We start from the raw sequence: 19,116 nt of genomic DNA on the forward strand, positions 1-19,116 counted from the left end.
CGTGTATTTTTAGTGAATTTCTCAAATACAATTATTCATGTTGTGGTTTAGTAATTGTAGTAACTAATGCTCCTGTAATTATAAGGCTTTTGTTTTGCTGGGAAGTGCTTCCCGTATCATCATCTTCTCTTTGTGTCGGAACACGAAGTATAATAAAACTGCATGAGGGTTAAATTTAGAACTGTGTTAACATGTTAATTCAATTTTTTTTTCTCAGAAATGCTTTTTTAAACTTGCAGCGAATTCCTGTGAATAAAAAATACTATCAAATTATGTTGAAAAGAAAAAGCCCTCGATTTATATTATAATCTTTGAAGCTACTGTAGACAGATAGAAAACATCTGGTGACACTTTCAGTGGTAGGTCAGTAGTTACAGATGGTCTGGTTTTTACAACTGTCATCCAGCCTTGTATGGAGAATGACTACAGTGGAAAAATCTGATGCTGAATGAATAAACAAAGAGCACAAGGAGGCCAGCAGGCATATATGTTTCTAGGAGATGGGAAATGAAATGAGCTATAAAAATTTAAACCAACACTAGTATTTAAAATGTTCATTATGTTCTGGTTTCTGTTTCTTGTTCTCCAGATCTTTTAATATGACTATTGAAGGAAGAAGATTATAAAACAGGAATGATAAGCAAATAAATTAAAGACTAGTTTAGGATTGATCTTCTACACAGGTTAGGGGTGTTGGCTAAGTAAAGGCAGGCAGCTGTATAGCAGGCTTTGAAGGTTTGAAAATACATATTAGATTTGATGCAGTGTTTGTGCAGTCTTATAACAGAGCCACAATCAATAATGAATGTTGTATTTCGTAAGAATAATTGATATTAGGAAATTTAACAGAAAATTTCTGACAGGGCAGCATTCAGTTTGCTTCTTAAAGAGAAAAAACTGGTCTTCTCTTTTCTTCATCAACTTCTCGCACTCATGGTGGGATGTTACATTCAGCTGGGATCAGACAGTGTACAGAACAGCAGAAGAATCTTGAAATTGAGGGTAAAGAAAAGAGGTATGGAGGGAAAGTGAAGAGGAGGATGGGACTGAATAAAGTGTTAAAAGCATGATGAATGTTGCACGTTAGCTCAATTTTTAAATGAAAATAAACACAAAGAACTTTGTTAAAAGTCCAAATGTACCCAGCAGGGTTGTGCTGGTAAGGACACCCATTTTAATGCATATGTGCTGTTCTTGATATTCAAAGTATTTATCATTGCATTGGGAGTGTATGAATCTTCATAATATGTTGATGGAATTTGCCTCTAGTTTTGGTTTTAGAAAAGTTTAGCCTCTAGACAGAAACAAGCAGAATTCTAGGTTCAGTCACTTGTAATGCTGTTTAATGCTATCCACTGATGTTGAAAGCTGTTGGGCAGGAATAAAAGGAAACAGGGAAGTGGATTATTTGGCTTGTTGTCACGTGCACTGTACAGAGTTCTTGGAGCTTGTTTCTCTAAGCCTACCGGGGTATTTAAGTGCAGATAACAGTGTTGTTCTGACTATGCTTTATAGAGGCCCTGTATACTTAGTTATGCCCCGTCCACTTGCTCATGTGTATTTTATAATCTACTGCTGTGCTTAGAATCTGCATCTCAGTGGTTTGGCTTAAAATGCAGACTGCTTGTTGCAATACCCTTACGCTGTCTTGCTCAGCTACATGGGATCTGAAAAGTGCTTAGCTGTATTTGCTGCCAAAGAGCTTGCCTAGTCATGCATAAACCTACTTTAAATGCCATTTGGTTGATATAGATGTTGGCGTTGTGTTGTCACTGTGATGCATTTCCTCGGGTCTGTGCTCTCTGAGTTATTTCCTTCAACTTCCAAGTACCAGACTCTGCTTTACTTTATTATTGGCAGCTTAGAAGTTAAGAATGAGTATTTTTCTCTGACTGTGAGTGTTCTGATGGAAAAGTTCCAGTTTCATTCCAGGTGGCCACATTTCTGTTGCTTTATGGGAATCGTGTACCTGTGCCTGCCCAAGATACATTCTTCAGCTGATGGTGTGTTGAGTGAAAGGGCCAATATCTGAAAGCCAAGAGGCAGAAAGGTCTTGGAGCGTTTCTTACACTGGCGTGTCTGAGCTGTGCTGTGCACTTTGCATCTTTATCTATTTAGAAGGCAGTTTGCTTTGAAATATGGGTTCCCTAATGTGATTTAAAAACCTTTATGTCTTTTCTTCACAGTTTCAGTTACGTGTAGAACCTCTTTCTAGAAAGAGGTAGGGGGGAAAAAGTATTTTAAGAAGTTTATCTTCCTGTTCACAGGTGCAAATAAGTTTATAAAAGACAATAAGCATTTCTGACTTGTGGCTGGCTGGAGAAGACCATCACCAAGCTGTGTGGAGACGTTCTTTGAGCTTCTACTCTTATGTCTCTAATGGACAAACACAAAGTGAAGCGACAACGTCTGGATCGCATATTTGAAGGTTAGACATTTAAATTTCTGTTAACTGCATTAATTTTGTGGATTATTGATATTTCTGAAGACTTGGAACTCTTGGTCGTTCAGTGTATTTTTGATTGAGTTGCAGTTCCTGTTGAGATTATATTAACTGTGCAGAAATGCTAGTTTTGGATGAAAACAGATCTAGACAAATAAAAGCAACTAGTGTATGAACTCTGTGCTATTCTACAATGTTCTACCCAAATATTGTGAAATATTGTGGGTTTATATAAAATAACAATCACAAAAGGATAAAATGAGCATGTAATGCTCTCTAGAGAATTTTGCTACGGGATTGCTTTATATAGATTTATTTAGCACCTTGTATCTGATCCTAGGAAGGAAGCAAAAGTCAAATGAAAACAAAACCCCCAAACTTTAACAAGTATTGATAAAAATAGGCAGAAATCTAGTACCAGGAGTGTAATCATTTGGGTCAGTGGTTTTACATAAGTCACAAATGACCCAGTTGTATATTTCTGGCATTCTTTGTTCATTTGGTTTTAGAGTTGATATGAAAGCAGGTCGAGGGACAAGGAGTACTATATTTAAGAACACACGGTAGGATTTGGGCTAAATGAATTTCTATATTAAAATGTTAGCTTCTCCTTGAAAGGGAAGGGAATAGTTAATAGTTCACTAACCCATTTTGATATGATGGGAAAAGTGTACGGGCTTCTGGGCGCATTGTCTCTGTATCACGGCTAATACCGAAGCAGTGAACTGCAGTTAAAACATTTGCTCTTCCACGAATTGGTCTTGAGACTCTTTTTTTTTTGCAGCAGCTGTGTTGGTGAAAGCTGTCCCTGGCAGCTGATTCCTGTCCTTGTTTCCCCCCCTTTCTTTGTGCCAGTATGAGTGTAACCGTGTAATGAGCTACATCGAGAAGATGACTCAGGCTAAAAAGGAACGTTTTTGTTGGTATATTTTCCACTTAGGTAAATTCCTCCCTGTACAGCTGACAAAGCAGTTGCATTGAAGGGGGCAGTTGGAAAGGATCAGAGAGAGGCACTGGGGCCATTTACCCTGACAGAGCCAGAGAAAGAGGCACTTCACCGAAGTATCAAAGGGTGCAGTTTCACATTGGCTTTAGATGATTAATCTCCTTGTCGCTTCTTAAACTGGCCAAACCTGCCCATGATTGCCAAGTCCAAACTGTCATTGTGTCCCACCTAGACTGGTTGGCCAAGCTGAGCTCTCTGGAGACCAAATCCAGCTCAGAGAAATGAGGAACTGGCTTCTGAGGACAGGAAATTTGGGAAGGCTGCCACTCTTTCTGGGCAGCTCTGGGGTTGGATCAGCTGGAAGTGACCTAGGAGTGGTGCAGTGCATGGTTGCCTTCTCTGCTGTCAGTCTCAGGTCCTCATGCTGTGACCCCTCAGTAAGACATGCACAGTGTTAACTCTGTTTTTTGCTTTTGTTAGTCGGCTGAATTGCAAAACTGTGAGGACAGAAACCTGTTCCTTTTGATGGCAGCAGCTATTAGATCAGCTCAACCCAGTTGGTAGCATTTCAGCCTCCTTTTGTGCTTATTTTGTTGATCAACAGGACACCTTAAGAGGAAAATAGAGTTTGTGATGATGTGGCAAGGAATGTTGTCAGGGACAGACCAGTAGCCACTGTGACTGTTTAAAATAGCAGTGGCATCCCCCAGGCTTTGTGTTCACATCTAATCAGTGTCTTTTGTCTGACTTGTTTTTCCCAGCCCTGCACACTTCACTGGCTCCTATGGTAAAATCTGTGTGGCCATGCAGGGCAGGGAATTGATCCAGTTGAAAAATAACATAAAAAAGTTGTTTTAGTTACCTCAGCTTCCTGATCCCATTTACCGTGTGCTAGACAAACAGCTGTGTTGGAAAAATGGAGTGGGAAGACCAGGCAGAAGATGATCAGAGGAGGGGTGGGGGGGAGAAACGATGGATATGGAAAAATGCTTGAAATTTTAGGGTTATGGTAATCCAGATTGGCTCTTTAAAGTGTCCAGGCTGTTTTCTGCTCTTGAGTGTCTGTGTGTTCAAATGTCCAAATGTTCTTTGAGGTTTGTAAACACATCTTTGGCTGATGGTTTTAAATCGCTATCGCTGCAAGTGCATAACGTGGGATGAAGATTAGGAGTCGGTTTGTTTCAAAAAGGTTTTTCTCTACGTATGGTCCTGTTCATGTTTAAAAATCAAGTATGCAGAGTTGTTTGCTGATATATTCTATTCTATGATTCTATTCTATGATTCTGTATGTGCCTTCAGTAACACAGCCTGAGTGTTTTATGTTTGAGAAATACAGGTAATGTTTTACCAAGCTCAGGAATTATAATGAACTCAATAGCTATTGAAGATGGTTTATCTTCTGTCAGCTATTTTGTTTGCCTGCTGTTTATATCTTTCTTCTCTTAACCTTTTCCCTCCAAAGATGCATTTTCTTTCTATTGGAAGTTCCATTTAAAACCAGGCTATTGCTAACTGCTACTATTACTAATACCTATGTTTTCATAAATTGTTTAGCATAACTTGTGATGGGCAGACATTAATACATTATTATACCCATAAAGGGACACGGATGCCATGCTGGTGGTGACATAGAGCATTACATTACTGCTTGTAGCCCTGTTTGAGGAGGGGATGATAATGAGCTGAAATTCACTTTCTGAAAAATGAGGGGTATGAGCCTGATTCCCAAAGTGAAATGCTCGTGGTGGGAGCATGTGCACAGCTTTTTCTGTGGAGTTCGTGGATTACACAAATGCTCTTCTAAGTTGGATAACTGTGCTTGCATGCTGTTACTGAGTTGAACTGTTTTCCTGTGGCTTGAAGTAATTCGCACACTTGCTTATAGTAACTAAGCGTGCAAATTAAGCAGCAAATTCAAGAGGCATCACTGAATTTACTATTACTTTGTGAGTAATAGTAGTACGGTAGTAATACTACTGAATTTCAGTTGATAGTCAATGCAGTAGCAATGCTGTTACTTCAGGAGAGGTCAGTTGTCTTTTAATGTAGCCAAGTAATTTTGTCCCTAAGGTACCTATGATTCCCTTCAGTGATTTCTTAAATATGAAACCGAATATTTGCTTTTAATCCTCAGGCTGTTTGCCATTATATTTTTATGCATGTTTCAATGGTCTGCTGTGGAAGATTGTCCCTTGAAAAAGGCAGATACTGAATTCTGGCTTCTAACTTCCCCCAGTAGCTGTGAATTAGACTTGGGCATGAAGACATGAGTCTAGTTATTCTGAGATGCTAATATTAAACTCACTTCACCATTTGTGATATAACATTCAGGATTCTTCCCTTGAAGATAAATAACATCAAGGCATGTGAAAGATTAATTAGTTACTGATTATATTGTTCTTTGTCCCCCTCTCCGGTGATGCTGGTGATTGCAAAGCATAATTATAGGAGTATACATTTGGCAGAACAGTTGGAAATGTCACAGTGCAATAATAAAATGTGTTCATTTTGTGGGTAATTTGAAAAATTCTAAATGTTTTTGCCATTTTGAGAAGTTGTTATCTCTAATTAAGGTATTATTGTACTTTATATTGTAACAACACTGTAAACAATGCTGTGTATTTGCTTATATTCTAGAAATCTTTAATTAAATGTGTGTATGTTTTACTGACCGTTGCTTGGAAGTTACCTTGGGGATGTCCGACCTCTGCTGACTTTGCTGGGAGCTAATAGATGAATGGGATTGATGAATATAGTGAATTTTCTTTAAATACATCACACTGTATAATATATAGTGTTCAGTCAGACACTGCTTTTGGTGGGTTTCCAAGCTTTAGGAAAGTCTATAAAGGGGAGACCTCAGGGACATTGGTGTAACTGGGAGGAGGAAAGGGGTGTCTCCTTTCGCTTTTTGTGCTTGTTTGCGCAGGTATTGGGGATTACACTACAGCACAATGCTGGAAATGTAACTGCCAAATTGTGAGAGTGACTTTTCCAGTTTGATTGCTTGAAACCAGAAATTTCTTTCCAGAGCCCCTCATGTAATATTCATAGCAAAGACTGTAGTGTATGCAAGTACAAGTCTGTGAAGACCCAATATGACCCCAGACAGATGTTGTATTTTTGTCTAGCTCTTGTTTTGAGGAAGAAAAAGCATCTTGGCACACCTCAGAGCTTCTCAACAACCATTTCAAGATGCAGCAGTGGTATTCATCTTAAGGTTATTCTTCATACACAGGTTGCCTCCTCCTTTTTGAAAGTGCCCAGAAGGAAACTTCAGACGTACTTTAGCTATTTTAAGAGCGCTGCTTTGTTACCTAAGAAAAGTTGGTTGGGATCATAGACTGGAAAAGAAAGTGCATATTAATAGGATGATTGTCTGAAATTCCAGATAAAATCTCTCATCTTTTGCTTTTATGAAGGGCAGCCTTTCTTTGGGAAGGTCCAGTTACTGGCAAATACCCAAGTGGAAGCCTCTTTGAAGGACAGTAAAAGTCCACGATAAAGGAATAGTTTCTTTTCAACAACATGGTCTAGGCTTTGTTTCCCTGTAAGAGAACATCTGTGTTTTTAAAGCTTCTTTTTTTTCTGCTTCTGGTGCTATACAGCATGAGATTTAATAAGATGAATCTTCAGTGCATAGCTGATGCGGTATATTGATGGTTCCAGGAGGACTGCAGAGAAACAAGCAGATATGAATTGAATTCTCCTTCTTTCCAAATTTATGAAGAAATCTTGAGATACAAAGTGACTTAGTTTAAAAAACCACATCCTCTTACCTTATTTTTTTGTCCTTGTGCATGTAATGGAGAGCTTGGTTCCTTAACTTGTGGAAAGTACCAGATTGACAAATACCAAGTGTTTCATGACCACTGATGGAACTTGGGTCAACTGTGATTTGACCCATTGCTGTTTTGAAATTAGGCAGTTAGGACGAGTTTTCTGCATATTAATGGGGGAGATGGCCTGCTTTGGCAATGCTTGGGCTTTCTCTGAGTGGAAACAAAGGATTTTTACTGAAGTTGGTAGGTACCTTGTAAGGTGATCTGTAACTAAAAGGAAGGAGGAGTAAATGCTTCCAGGCAGCGAGTGGGTTTAGCTCTTTCTTAGGTAAGTGGCACTTGCAGATGTCAAGTTCTTTGGAAAATGGGCTATCAGTTTTCTTAAGTGATGTCCAAATTTGAGAATGGTCATGGCTGTCTCACTTGATGCAGGTATCAGGGAAAGAAAGGAAACAATAAAACGTGCAGACAGTTGTAAATCACACAGTACTTTATACAGTTGTCTTTGCGCATACTGATCTTAGTACCAGGCATACTCAATATGCCAAGATGCTTCTTGAAAAGAGATTAATGGGGCTGCAGAGTTGCTTGGTGTCTTTTTGACAGGCTTTAGAAGGAGGCTTATTGAAGGATTAGGGCAGCAGAGGGAGCTAAAAGATTCCTAATATTTTATCATTTGTTGTTTCCTAAGTGAAAGTTGCCTCTTCATAAAGTACTGATTAATGTTCACAAAATTGTGCTTTTCTAATCTTAAGTGCCTTTAGTGAATGAATAAGGATTTTGAACTGGAGAAAATTCCTTTTCTTCCTAGCGATCCAGTATAAGCTGGGAATCAGGTAGTAAAAGCTACCAAAATCTTTCTGCAGGAGCAGCCATCAAATCTTTCAACTGTAACAAATGAAAGTGTTTAAGCAAGCACAGTTTTCTATGAATAACCCAAGTAAATCAAGTTACTTGCAGATACAAGTGTCTTAATGTCAAAAAGCGTAGGTTCTTGTGTTGCGTCCAAGGGGGTTTTAACTATTCGATGCTTTTTTTTCTGTTTTTTGCCTGTAAGAACTCTGAAAACATTTTTATGAGCTTGAAATACAGAGAATTAGGGTAAATACTGAATCTCTTTTATAAGAACTGTCTTCAAAGAACAGGGAGGCTGTTCTGAGGGCTAAGATGACTTTGAAATAGTAAAATGAAAATGATGCTGCCATGAGTCGTACAGTAACAAGATCATGTGCCACTTACCACACAGTAAGGGAAGTTATCTGTATTTGGAACATGTTTACCCTGATGCCAAACCATCCTTTATCTCATTATAATTGTAGGTGAAATGCTTATTCACAGGCTTATGTTCGGATTTTGGTTTTGCCCTTAATATTCAGTATTTATGGTGTAAGGTGGTTTTGGCTTTCTTTTGTACTGCTGCAGTAACCTGCTTTTGTAATTTGAATCTTCATTATGTGCTACCTAAACAGCTTCTGAATTTGCATGCACTTAAGCTACTACAATGTTCCAGAGGTATTACTAGTAACAATGCAAGCTCTATGGAAAGAAAATTAGCTTAAAAGCCCATTTTGCCCTAAATGATGCTGAACAGTAGCTGCTAATGAAAAGCATTATTTTAACAAGAAAACTGGGAGGAAAAAAACCCACAGAGAAAAGAATCTCAAAGAGAGTTTAAAATTTTGCTGAAACATTCAGGTCACTGATTTAAGTTACTAATACCTTAAAGAAAAGCTGGTTTTGTGGTGTCCAGCACTCCAGATTTTACCTATATAGTTGCATTTTCATTGGTGTATTGGAATAAAATAATAATGCAGACAGCAGTTACAGCCAGCTGTGATTTATCAAGAACACTACATCTTACTGCTATAATAAAGTCAAAATAGTTATATTTAATGTGTCAAACCCAGTTAAATACAGTAAAGAGTACAGCCTGACATGGGGTTTGCAGGGTTGTAGTGATTGTGTTTGCAATATCATATGCATATATTTGAATCAGAATCCAGTACTTAGCCACACCTCACCCACACCTAGTTCCTGAGTAACCATCAGAGAATTAAAAAAACCCTTTTGGACTAGATATTTACCTTTTATACAGTGCAGATGAGTGCCTGGGAAAACTTTTAAAAGCTTTAGAAATTTTAAGTACTTGGTTGTAATAGATGCTTAGTTCTGCCTGGCGTCAGGGAAGATGCTCTGGAAGCCCTGGATTCAGGCATTGCTTTACATTTGGGCTCTGGAAAACTGAACTGTACAAGGATTAAGTGTCTAGGTAAACATATTGAAAAATTTAAATAGTCATCTAATTAGAGCAGACCTGTTCAGCTTTCATAGAGGCAGATCCCATCCCTAGGGAAGTGCTGTCTGAGATGCAAAGAAGGTTTTTATTTTGTTTCCTCCCTTGCTGCAGTCAGGATGGGAGTGTGGTGATGCAAGTGGAAACAAGAACATAAAAGTGGAGTCTTCTAGTACTGAATCCTCGCTCCATGAGGTCAGTACTGAACTCGAAGGCTGCTCCTGCTTAAACAGGAGGAATTGCATGGAAGCTTTGCCAGGGGAAGAATATCTTGCAGAGAATCTGTTCTCCTTAGAAAAGTCGTTGCGGTGTGATGGACACGTCATTTGGAGCAAAGAAACCTGTGTTTTATCTCTTTCTAAGTCAGATATCAGCTTAGAAAGCAACTTGCCTCTCCACCTCTGTGCCTTTTCTTTGACAGAAAACAGTCAGTGGAAGACTTTAGTAGTTGCTGTGATATAAATAACAGCAGGCTGCTGTAATAGGCTTGGAATCCCTTTACAAAATGAGGCTTTGCCAACTGTGAAAGCACATGGCATTTGCAGCAGGTAAAAGCGCACCCATGGGTGCCACTGTAGATGCAGTACTGCAGTGGTTCATCACCCTGCTCACATGTTTAAATAAGAAGGTTCCTTCTTCCTTCCTTTCCTGTGAGAATTAAATTTAAATTGCTTGGGACTTTGTGTAGATGTGTTTGTTTTCTAAGCCAGAAATTAGCTGTTCAGAATTACTCATGTTTCCCTTTTCCTGATGTTTCTTTGTGAAAGTATCATCATATGCACTGCATTTTCAGACCTCTCATTCTGCCAATTAAATGGTGGAGACACACCAAAAAACCCAGTAAAAATTACAGGCAATAGCAGTAGGACAGCAAAAGCTGAAGAGGAAACACTGTTTGTTCTTTTGATCCTACCTCTATGTGTCAGAAAGTTTCCTCGTATGCTAGATGATGACACTCAAATACAATTAAGAGTATGACTCCTCTTAATAGGTGATTAAGAATAATTATAAGTATTAATTAAATACACGATAAATGTCTCTCTTTGTCAAGGATTGTACATTTGAAGAAATAGGTTTATTAAATGCTAATAAAACTTTTTCCCAGGCAGTTTTATCACTGTTTTGTTCCCTGCTATTCATTTCTTACTTGGGTGTTTTTTTCTGGGTACCAAATTCCCCTTAGGAAGGTGTTACTTGGCTTCCACAACATCTGCCAGTCATTTTTTGTTGATGTTAGTTTATCTACCATGCAGATGGTCATGTTTGCCTGTTTGTGTAGTGCTCAACTAACTCCTGTGCTTGTCCCCCCAGTGCTGCTCTGCTCATATGCAGGCACCATCAATTTATCAAACTCAGATAATTTAGTAACAGTTCTTCTTGCAATAAACAAAAGCAGCTGTGCTCGAGCTATCCTTATATGCATGAATGCATAGATTGTAAAGGGCTCTTCTAACAAACAAGACAAAAGTTTGGGATTTCAGACTGGAATTTAGGGCATGTAAGTCAGAACGACTAGACGCTGATGTTTAGAAACAATATAATAATGCAGAGAATGAATTAGTTACCATAGTAACTGCTTTGTTTTAATAATTTGGTGGGGCAGTGAATAGAAGGAGCTCAGAAAGAAGTAGTAGGAATCTTAATTGCATGTTGTGCAACGTGAGTGGCTTTGTTCATTAATATTGAAATTAATTTGATTTTATAACAGATTGAAGATTGAGTGTGTAAGTTTTATTTTGGAAGGGCAATAAGAATGATTTACAGGGGGGTTTTATTCTTAGTTATTCTCCCTCCTGGGAAAAAATAAAATATGATCACATTTTACATTTGGTTATGGCAAACACAGGTTATCGATTTCTTAACAATAAAACATGCTCAATATGTTGCATTGTAAGTGTGACTTCAGTCTACGTGCTGTGATTTGTTGCCTGGCAGTTCTTGGCAGCCTAGCAACATGCTTCAGTCCAGATCTGCAAAAGGAGATAGACACCCAAAGTTATGAGTTACTAGGAAGGTGGGTGTCTCAGTACTTTAAAACCCATCTCATCAGCACCTTGAAATCCCTTTATGCTGTATGGATCTAGTTTAAGTACCCTCCACACTTTAAGACCATCTTCTTTTGAGCAGTTTAGGACAAGGCAGGATCTTCAAAGAGAATTAGTTCTTCTGGAGGCAGAAGCACAGCAAGCTGTCCTCTTGTGAGCACCACTTACAGAACTCATCAGCAGGACCCTATTTTGCAGGAAGATCGCAGGCACGATGGTGCTTTAGTCAAGAAATTCATGTGCAGTGCCTTCAGTTCCAGCATCTGTCTTAAAGCATCAGCTGGCTGGGTCTGAGGTGCCTGTGTGCTGGTGAGTCAGTCCATGTCTGGGACCGGCTGGTGTTGTGGAAGGGATTACTGCTGATGTCCGTCCTACGCAGCCTTTCACAAAGCAGGGCCTCTAATTTAAGTCTGTCTTCTCATCTGGATGCCTTTATTTTTGTTTTCTTTCCTCCTCCTTAATGAAACTTGCAGGAATTTAATTCTCCTGAAGAAGAAAGTTCCTGCAAGAAATCCTGGTAGCTTTTGGATGAAATTTGCTACTGAGTTAAGGATTTAATTAAGGAGGGCCCAGCAGGTAGACGGACCGACACAATTACATCAGCCTGGTTTCGTTTGAAAACCTGTCTAAAAAGTGCTCAGATATTACATACAGAAACAAGAAGTGCTACCTGGTCACTCCTTGGCCAAGGAAGTGCCTATCACCGGACTCAAATGGCATTCTGTCCCTAGTGGGGAAGTCTTGCAGTTGCTTCTGCAAAGCAGCCCTGCTTTTAACAGCAGCTCTTTAGTAGGTACGAGCCTCTCTGGACATGGGGAAACTGTGTTCTTGATCATCATCATAGAAGCATTGAATAGTTTGGGTTAGAAAGGACCTTAAGGTTATCCAGTTCCAACCCCCAGGGACGCCTCACACTAAACCATCTCGCCCAAGGCTCTGTCCAGCCTGGCCTTGAACACTGCCAGGGATGGAGCATTCACAACTTCCTTGGACAGCCCATTCCAGTGCCTCACCACCCTCACAGTAAAGAACTTCTGCCTTATATCCAATCTAAACCTCCCCTGTTTAAGTTTTAACCCATTATCCCTTGTCCTGTCACTACAGTCCCTAATGAATAGTCCCTCCCCAGCATCCCTATAGGCCCCCTTCAGATACTGGAAGGCTGCTGTGAGGTCTCCACACAGCCTCTTTTTGAGGGAGATTCATTACCCTTTCTGTGTGCTTTGTGGCTATCTGTGTACCAGGTAATGCAAGACCAATTCATTGTACCAGAAAGAAAAGGGATAACTGACTCAGTAATGAGCGCTTTAACTTGGGAAGGGAAATTCAAGGTTCTCTTCCCTGTTTCTAGTACTTTTGTATATATAACTTTCTGGTTAGAAACTTGAAACACTGGACTGTTTCTTTTCTCAGAGGTGCAACCCCATCACTGGACTGTTCCCTTCTTCCTGCCCTCTATTCCCATAGGAAACTTGCCTGATAAAGCATTACTAAACCCAGTGTATCATACCTCCAGACCCATGTTTTCTTCATTCTTCCCTTATCTCGTAGCAGTATCTTAATAAAATTAAATTGCAATGTCTTGGAAATAGTCCCTGGCTTGCTTTGAACTCTTCTTGGGTCCTAAGCCTTCACTGGAGTTCTGAAATGCTTGTTAATATAATCTTAAAGTTTACAAAATCCTTTCCTGTTTAATTTTTGAATGAGAGTCTCTGAAGCTTCCCAGAAGTAAAAGTAGAAGGGTGTTCATTCCAGAGGTGAAAGCATCCAATGAAGAGTTTTTTAGTCAGTTGCTTCCTTTTATCTGTGTTAACCAGGAATCTGTGGTTATTTTATAGGTTCCTTAAGATTACAGTAACCAACAAATGCATGGGTGCATCCTGGGATTAGTTGGTGAAAGGAACTTTAGAGCAGCTCCTTAAAGGCCTTGGTGTATGAACATAACAGCATGAGTGCATCTGGTGATGAAGGAAGACGACTGTGCTCTTGCAGTTAGATGTGGTCTTTAGCTGCCTCTTTTACTGCAATTCCAAGGCTCCTTTTCTGTGTTTTTCTGGTTCTCTTTTCTGATGAAAGGAAATAATTTCTATGTAATTCCTTGTTTTATAAACATGCTTAAAATATTCTTTGTGCTATACTCATGTTGCTTGGTGACATACAAGTGGATTTCCACTGGAAATCACATTAAAGGTTTATTTCTTAATTTATTATTCAGCTCTGACTTGTTCTGATTTTTAATGCATTAGTCCTTTATGAATGGAAGCTCTTGCAATTATTTCTTAAAATCATAGTTTTCCACATATTGCAAAGTACTTAACTGTTTATGGAGTGGTCAGTTACAGTCTTTATAGATGAAGAAGACGTGAAGGCTTTTGCAAGTAGTGGTGTTGACATGATTTAGCTGGGAAAATACTAAGTAGTATTCTGAAAGAACCACCTCTACTGAGATTGACTTATGTCTACAAAAGCAAGTCTGGAGGTCGCTCCATCTCTTTCTGCCTGTGCCCGAGTAACTGGAGCAAACCCATGCTACAGGCAGGTATTCAGTCTTTGCTTCTGAGTTCCACATAGAAAGCACTCCTGCCCTCAAGCTGTGGGTGCCTCCTTTTACAAAGGAAATATCAGGGGTTTCCATGTCAGCTCCACTGGTTGTCAAAGGCTTGTCAGATGCAAGCTGTAGCCTTCCTGAGTCATGAAGTGCTCCAGAATCATAGAATCATATAGAATGGTTTGGGTTGGAAGGGACCTTAAAGCTCATCCAGTTCCAACCCCCTGCTATGGGCAGGGACACCTTCCACTAGAACAGGTTGCTCAAAGTGCCATCCAACCTGGCACGATTGACTTGTGTCTCATTCACATGATATGATTATCTAATTGGAAACCATATTTGCTAAGCAAAGACTGTTGGATTGTTACAGATAGAAACCTTGTGTGCAATTTTAAAAGTTCTCTTTTAAATGGTTTACAGGCAAGTTTATCCTTTTGTGTTGATAAAATTTGACAGAAGACTTTCAGGTATGAAGGTAGAGTTCACAGGAAGAAAAAGTACGTTAACCTCCTTCTACGCAAGTAACTTATGAATGCTTGATTTAGCAGGAAAGGTTTGTACTAGTAATTGTGATAATGAGCCAATGGATGCACGTTTTGAGTCCAAAAATGGGGTATTGCATTAAAAAAGCTTGTTTGAACATGCAGTTACGGTAATCCTGCTACCTGCTTCCTTAGTCTTGGAGTTGCTGTGACCTGATTTGCTTCAAGTTTGTTTCTGTTCGTGGCTTTTTGTCCCTTTCCTTGTGCGGTGTTCTGGTCTGGGTGCAGTTTGTACCTGTTCCCCTTTCCGTTTTTACTTCATGCCTGAGTACTGCAGAGCTTGTTCTTACATCAAGGCTGGCACTCTGGTTCCTGGAATTCATCTCCTGTTTACAACACTTCTGCAGGTCAGAACTGCCAGGAAATACAGAAATTAAAGTTTTATCAGTGTCTCTTTGTACGGGGCATAGAGGTCTACTTTCTGTTGAAGATCTCATTTACTTTAATCCTGTGCTGTAATTGAGCTACATACATCTGGCATAATAGAAGGCTGATTTATTAGTAGCAGTTAATTTAAAGGCTGCTGGATACTTCCCCTTCTGCAGCGTGAGCTTTTTGTGTCTTTCAGAAGTTTTCAAATGTAGCTGAAGCATGGGACAGATCCTGGCTTAGGTTGCCCCTGTTTTCATAAAGCTTGAATTGTCTTTTAGGTAAACACGTTATAAAATAGTAGAAGCAGAGTTTTCCCAATGAACAATTCCATAAGTCTATAAATTCACATTTAACTTAGATGGGATACTTTATGAAAGGTTAAATTGATCTAAAAAAGTTAGCAAGAAAAAACTGCTAAAACTTCAGATTTGAAGTAAACGTATTGAATGTTGGAAACTTGTAGAGAAGTAATTCCATGCAGACATCGTGTGGCTCTGAAGGACAGAGCCCAGGCAGGGAAAGCTAAACTTATATGCGAAAGCAAGTTCAAGCTATCATCATATCCTTGACATTACTCATATAATCTGTATTGTAGATTGGCAGTAACACCTAGCTATTTAGCCTAATCATCCAAAACCTGATGAAATTGTTCTCCCTATTGATATGTGCATAATATTTTTGTGTTTTCTATTAATGATCCATTTCCCTTTTTATTGGTAACTTTTTAATTACATTATGTCCTTCTGGTAGCATTAAAGGATTATGGGGTGAGATAATAAAAACTTATTTGCTATAACAGTATCAGTTTGATAAAGGGAGTTAATTCCCCCCCCCCCAAAGCAATATTCAGCTACTGATGACCATTCAAGAAACAGAGAAGTGCTGACATTATCATTCTTCACTGTGAGGCCCTGGCACAGATTGCTCATAGAGGCTGTGACTGCCCCATCTCTGGCAGTGTTCAAGGTCAGGTCGGACGGGGCTTGGAGCAACCTGCTCTAGTGGAAGGTGTCCCTGCCCATGGCAGGGGGTTGGAGCTGGATGAGCTTTAAGGTCCTTTCCAACCCAAACCATTCTGTGATTCTATTCTTGTCAATCTTTTGTCTTTTATGACACGAGGGCTTTGAACCAGGTACTTCAAGCAGTGTTCAGCTGTACCTGCTCCATTGTCAGATGTGATCTATGATGCTAATTTTGGTTTCAAATATGTTGTCCACAAATAGTAAAGTATTAAAAGAAGATTTTGAATGTTTAGCTCAAATCAGAGACAATGATCTAGTTTTATTTTACTTGCTGGAAGTTTTTTTGTTAGATCTCTACAGAAAGCAACAGGAATCTAGAGCCCTGTCATTCTAGGGTTATTTAAGAATAATATTGATCATATGATGTTATTGGCAAGTATAGAGAATCAGCGTAGCTGCTACTGAGACAAAAATATATCTAGACTTGAGGTTTCAGCAGTTAGTAAGGTTATTTTAAGGTACAATCACCATTTGAAGATGTTCCATTAATGCCCAAGATTAGCATTTTTTTAAATGGCAGAAAATTTGCTAGAAGCCTTCAGTGTACGCAGGATGGGATGTTTCCAGAGCTCGGTTTCTGTGGAGCTGAGGAATAATCCTCCTCAGATTGTATTTAGGGTTTTTTTTTCAAACGACAGGACAGTCCGTCTTCTCTAAACATATTTAACTGATTGGACGTAAAGTGGAGGGGAAACTTAAGATTTCATGATAAACTAGGATGTCATTCACTGAATTCAGCATGGGTCAGTTCAGAAGTGACAGTGGGAAGAGCCTTTAGTAGAGTTACAGAGGTTTTTATAAAATGCCTGCATCCCCATCGTGGTGACCTACAAAATATCATGGATGTTTTGTGTAGCTGTCAGCTAGATCAGGTAATTAGGAAACTAAATCTCCTTTCAGATATTTTCTTCTAGTTCTCATTTTCATATGCTTGTTTTACTGTGTTTCAAAATCAGGGAAAACCATACTAACTTGTTTGGGGGACACAGCAGTGCCCATGGTATTTTAATGAAATCACAGATTGCTGACAGTATATTGATTATTGATCTTGTAGCTGGAACCTAGATTGAGGCCGTTGGCTTGTCTGTGTTCTGGCCTCTTCAGAGTTTGCTACCAGCCAAATGAAGGAAACAAGAATTAAAACAGCAAGCATGGTTTGAAGATAAGAACCTGTAACAGAATGAAATTATGCACTCGGCATGTCTTGGGTTTGCTGATTTGATTTGATGGTGCTTCAGATACCCAAGCTACGTGTGGCAGCTTGTAAAGACCAGGGACGTTGGTAAGGACTGTTGCAGTTGAAAGTAGGTGCCTTTAGGGAGCAGTTCAGGACTTGACAGGAGTTTCTGATGTTCTCCATGGACTGTATGTAAATCCAACTGGCAAGCAGGGGTAGGGAGCAATAACATTTCTCACTGCAAAAGTCTTGATGAGCGATGCTTGAAAAAGTACCTGACTCAGCATTGCACTCTACGCTATTGACAGTCAGAACGTCAAGTCCCTTTCTGGGAATAAGTGAAGATTTTAACCTACTTTCATTCAAGTGCAGCAGTTAAAATGTTCTCCTCAGCCTTAGGTGAGAAAGCAGCGCTTTTGCTTCCTGCAGTGTCCTCGCCTGTTACCTTTGCAAATCTGTTTCCATTCTCTGTGTGATAACCAGTGGGCATCAAGTGAGACTGCCGCACATAGGTGTAGAAAGCATTTCTTCACACATCACACACTCCTTACTGCAGGGTGTCGTAGGTTACTGAAGTTTCGTGAAGGTTGAAAAAGTGAATAGGAACATCTGGAAGAAAAATGCACTGTGTTTGCTGGAACACTTCTGATTCATACATCCTTGTACTGCAGATCACTGGCTCTGGAGAGGAATTACTAGTCTTGCTCTTTTTTCCTGTTCTTTTGTTTCGCTGTTTTTTAACTCAGTCCAGAAGCAGGAAAAATCCATTACTGAGCAAGGTGGACCTTTGGTTTGAATTCATCACAAGCTTTTCTTGCACCCTTGATTGTAGAAGGCTACTGTTCTCTTTGCCCAGACTTAGTAAAACTTTGGAGGGTCCTTATCCTGTTCTTTGAGGTTTCCAGCATCATTAGCCTCATTATTAGGGTCAAAAATTGAAGTAACACTGCTCAGTTGCAGTGCATCGGTATAGTAACCCAGCATATCAATGTCTGGGGCCTCAGCTACATGCTGCTGTGTGTTTCTAATACTTCCCATTAGGTCTGCCAGTGCAATAAATAAGAATATGTTTACAGCTTTAGGTATCTGTCTATTTAGAGATGTTGTAAGAAATAAAAGTTTTAGAGGCTCCCTTTAAATTTCCTTATTTTTTTGCCTAACTCTGAATGGCTGAAGAGTTTAAAGAAAGAGAAGCAGGATACCTTAAAATAAAGAAGAACAAGTAGTAGTCCTCCGTGTATTAGGTACCTGTGGTGATGCACAACATGTAACAAATCTGTGATCAGATCTGTGCAGGTGGTGCGGTATGTGATTAAAGATCTGGGAAATCAAAACAAGGTGGGCTTACAGTCCTTGTGGAAGTGGTTTCCCACTGTAGTTGTTTCCTTACCTGTGAAATGATGATAAGACTTACGCTGAGGCGTAACTCATTATTGGTTTTACAGCAAGGTGAAAAGGATACATATAGTGAAAAAAATCCCAACAAACTATTATAGAATAATGCTACTTAGTATTTAATAATTTGCCTATCCAAGCAACTGTCTTTATTAAGGAATAATTGAAACATATTTCCAGAAAAAATGTGAAAGAAAATAATAGCATTATCAAGCTAAAAAGCTGTAACACGTAATTATTATACACTTACTTCATGATTCAGCAGTTGAGCTGTTTTTGTGCATGTAAATGATTTTCACTTAATGGATTATTGCAGCACTTGTGAGCAGGCAGCGCAGGACTCTCCGAAGGACGTACCTTGAGGACACTGCAGCAGCAATATTTTGCTGTGTCACTAGATTTTATCATGCGTAAAGGACAGATTCTTCCATACTCGGGAGTTTTCGGATGGAAACCACTGGCACATTTCTGACTGATGTCAGATGTGCTAGCAGCGTAGAGTAATTCAAGAAGTTCTTAAAACCAAATTGGTTCTATTAGTACAGGTTTAT

The 19,116-nt window shown here is 39.3% G+C and overlaps 1 protein-coding gene across 2 annotated transcripts in view; it reads left to right on the top strand.

Annotated features, from left to right (window-relative positions):
- Nucleotides 1–19,116, top strand: part of CTBP1 (C-terminal binding protein 1) — a 244,019-nt gene that overhangs the window by 51,009 nt on the left and 173,894 nt on the right. Inside the window, exon 2 of one of the 2 annotated variants that reach the window (XM_057409853.1) lies at nt 2,268–2,428. In XM_057409853.1, coding sequence (XP_057265836.1) covers nt 2,371–2,428 — 58 coding nt within the window. In that variant the 5' untranslated portion in view covers nt 2,268–2,370. Of the gene's footprint in view, nt 1–2,267; nt 2,429–19,116 lie in introns of those variants that run through there. The other variant, XM_057409902.1, reaches the window with a different exon arrangement.

This window comes from Pezoporus wallicus, unplaced genomic scaffold (genome assembly GCF_028554395.1).
Source record: "Pezoporus wallicus isolate ANWC-B61680 ecotype Strahan unplaced genomic scaffold, APGP_CSIRO_Pwel_v1 contig_8512, whole genome shotgun sequence".
In the NCBI taxonomy this organism is placed as follows: domain Eukaryota; kingdom Metazoa; phylum Chordata; class Aves; order Psittaciformes; family Psittacidae; genus Pezoporus; species Pezoporus wallicus.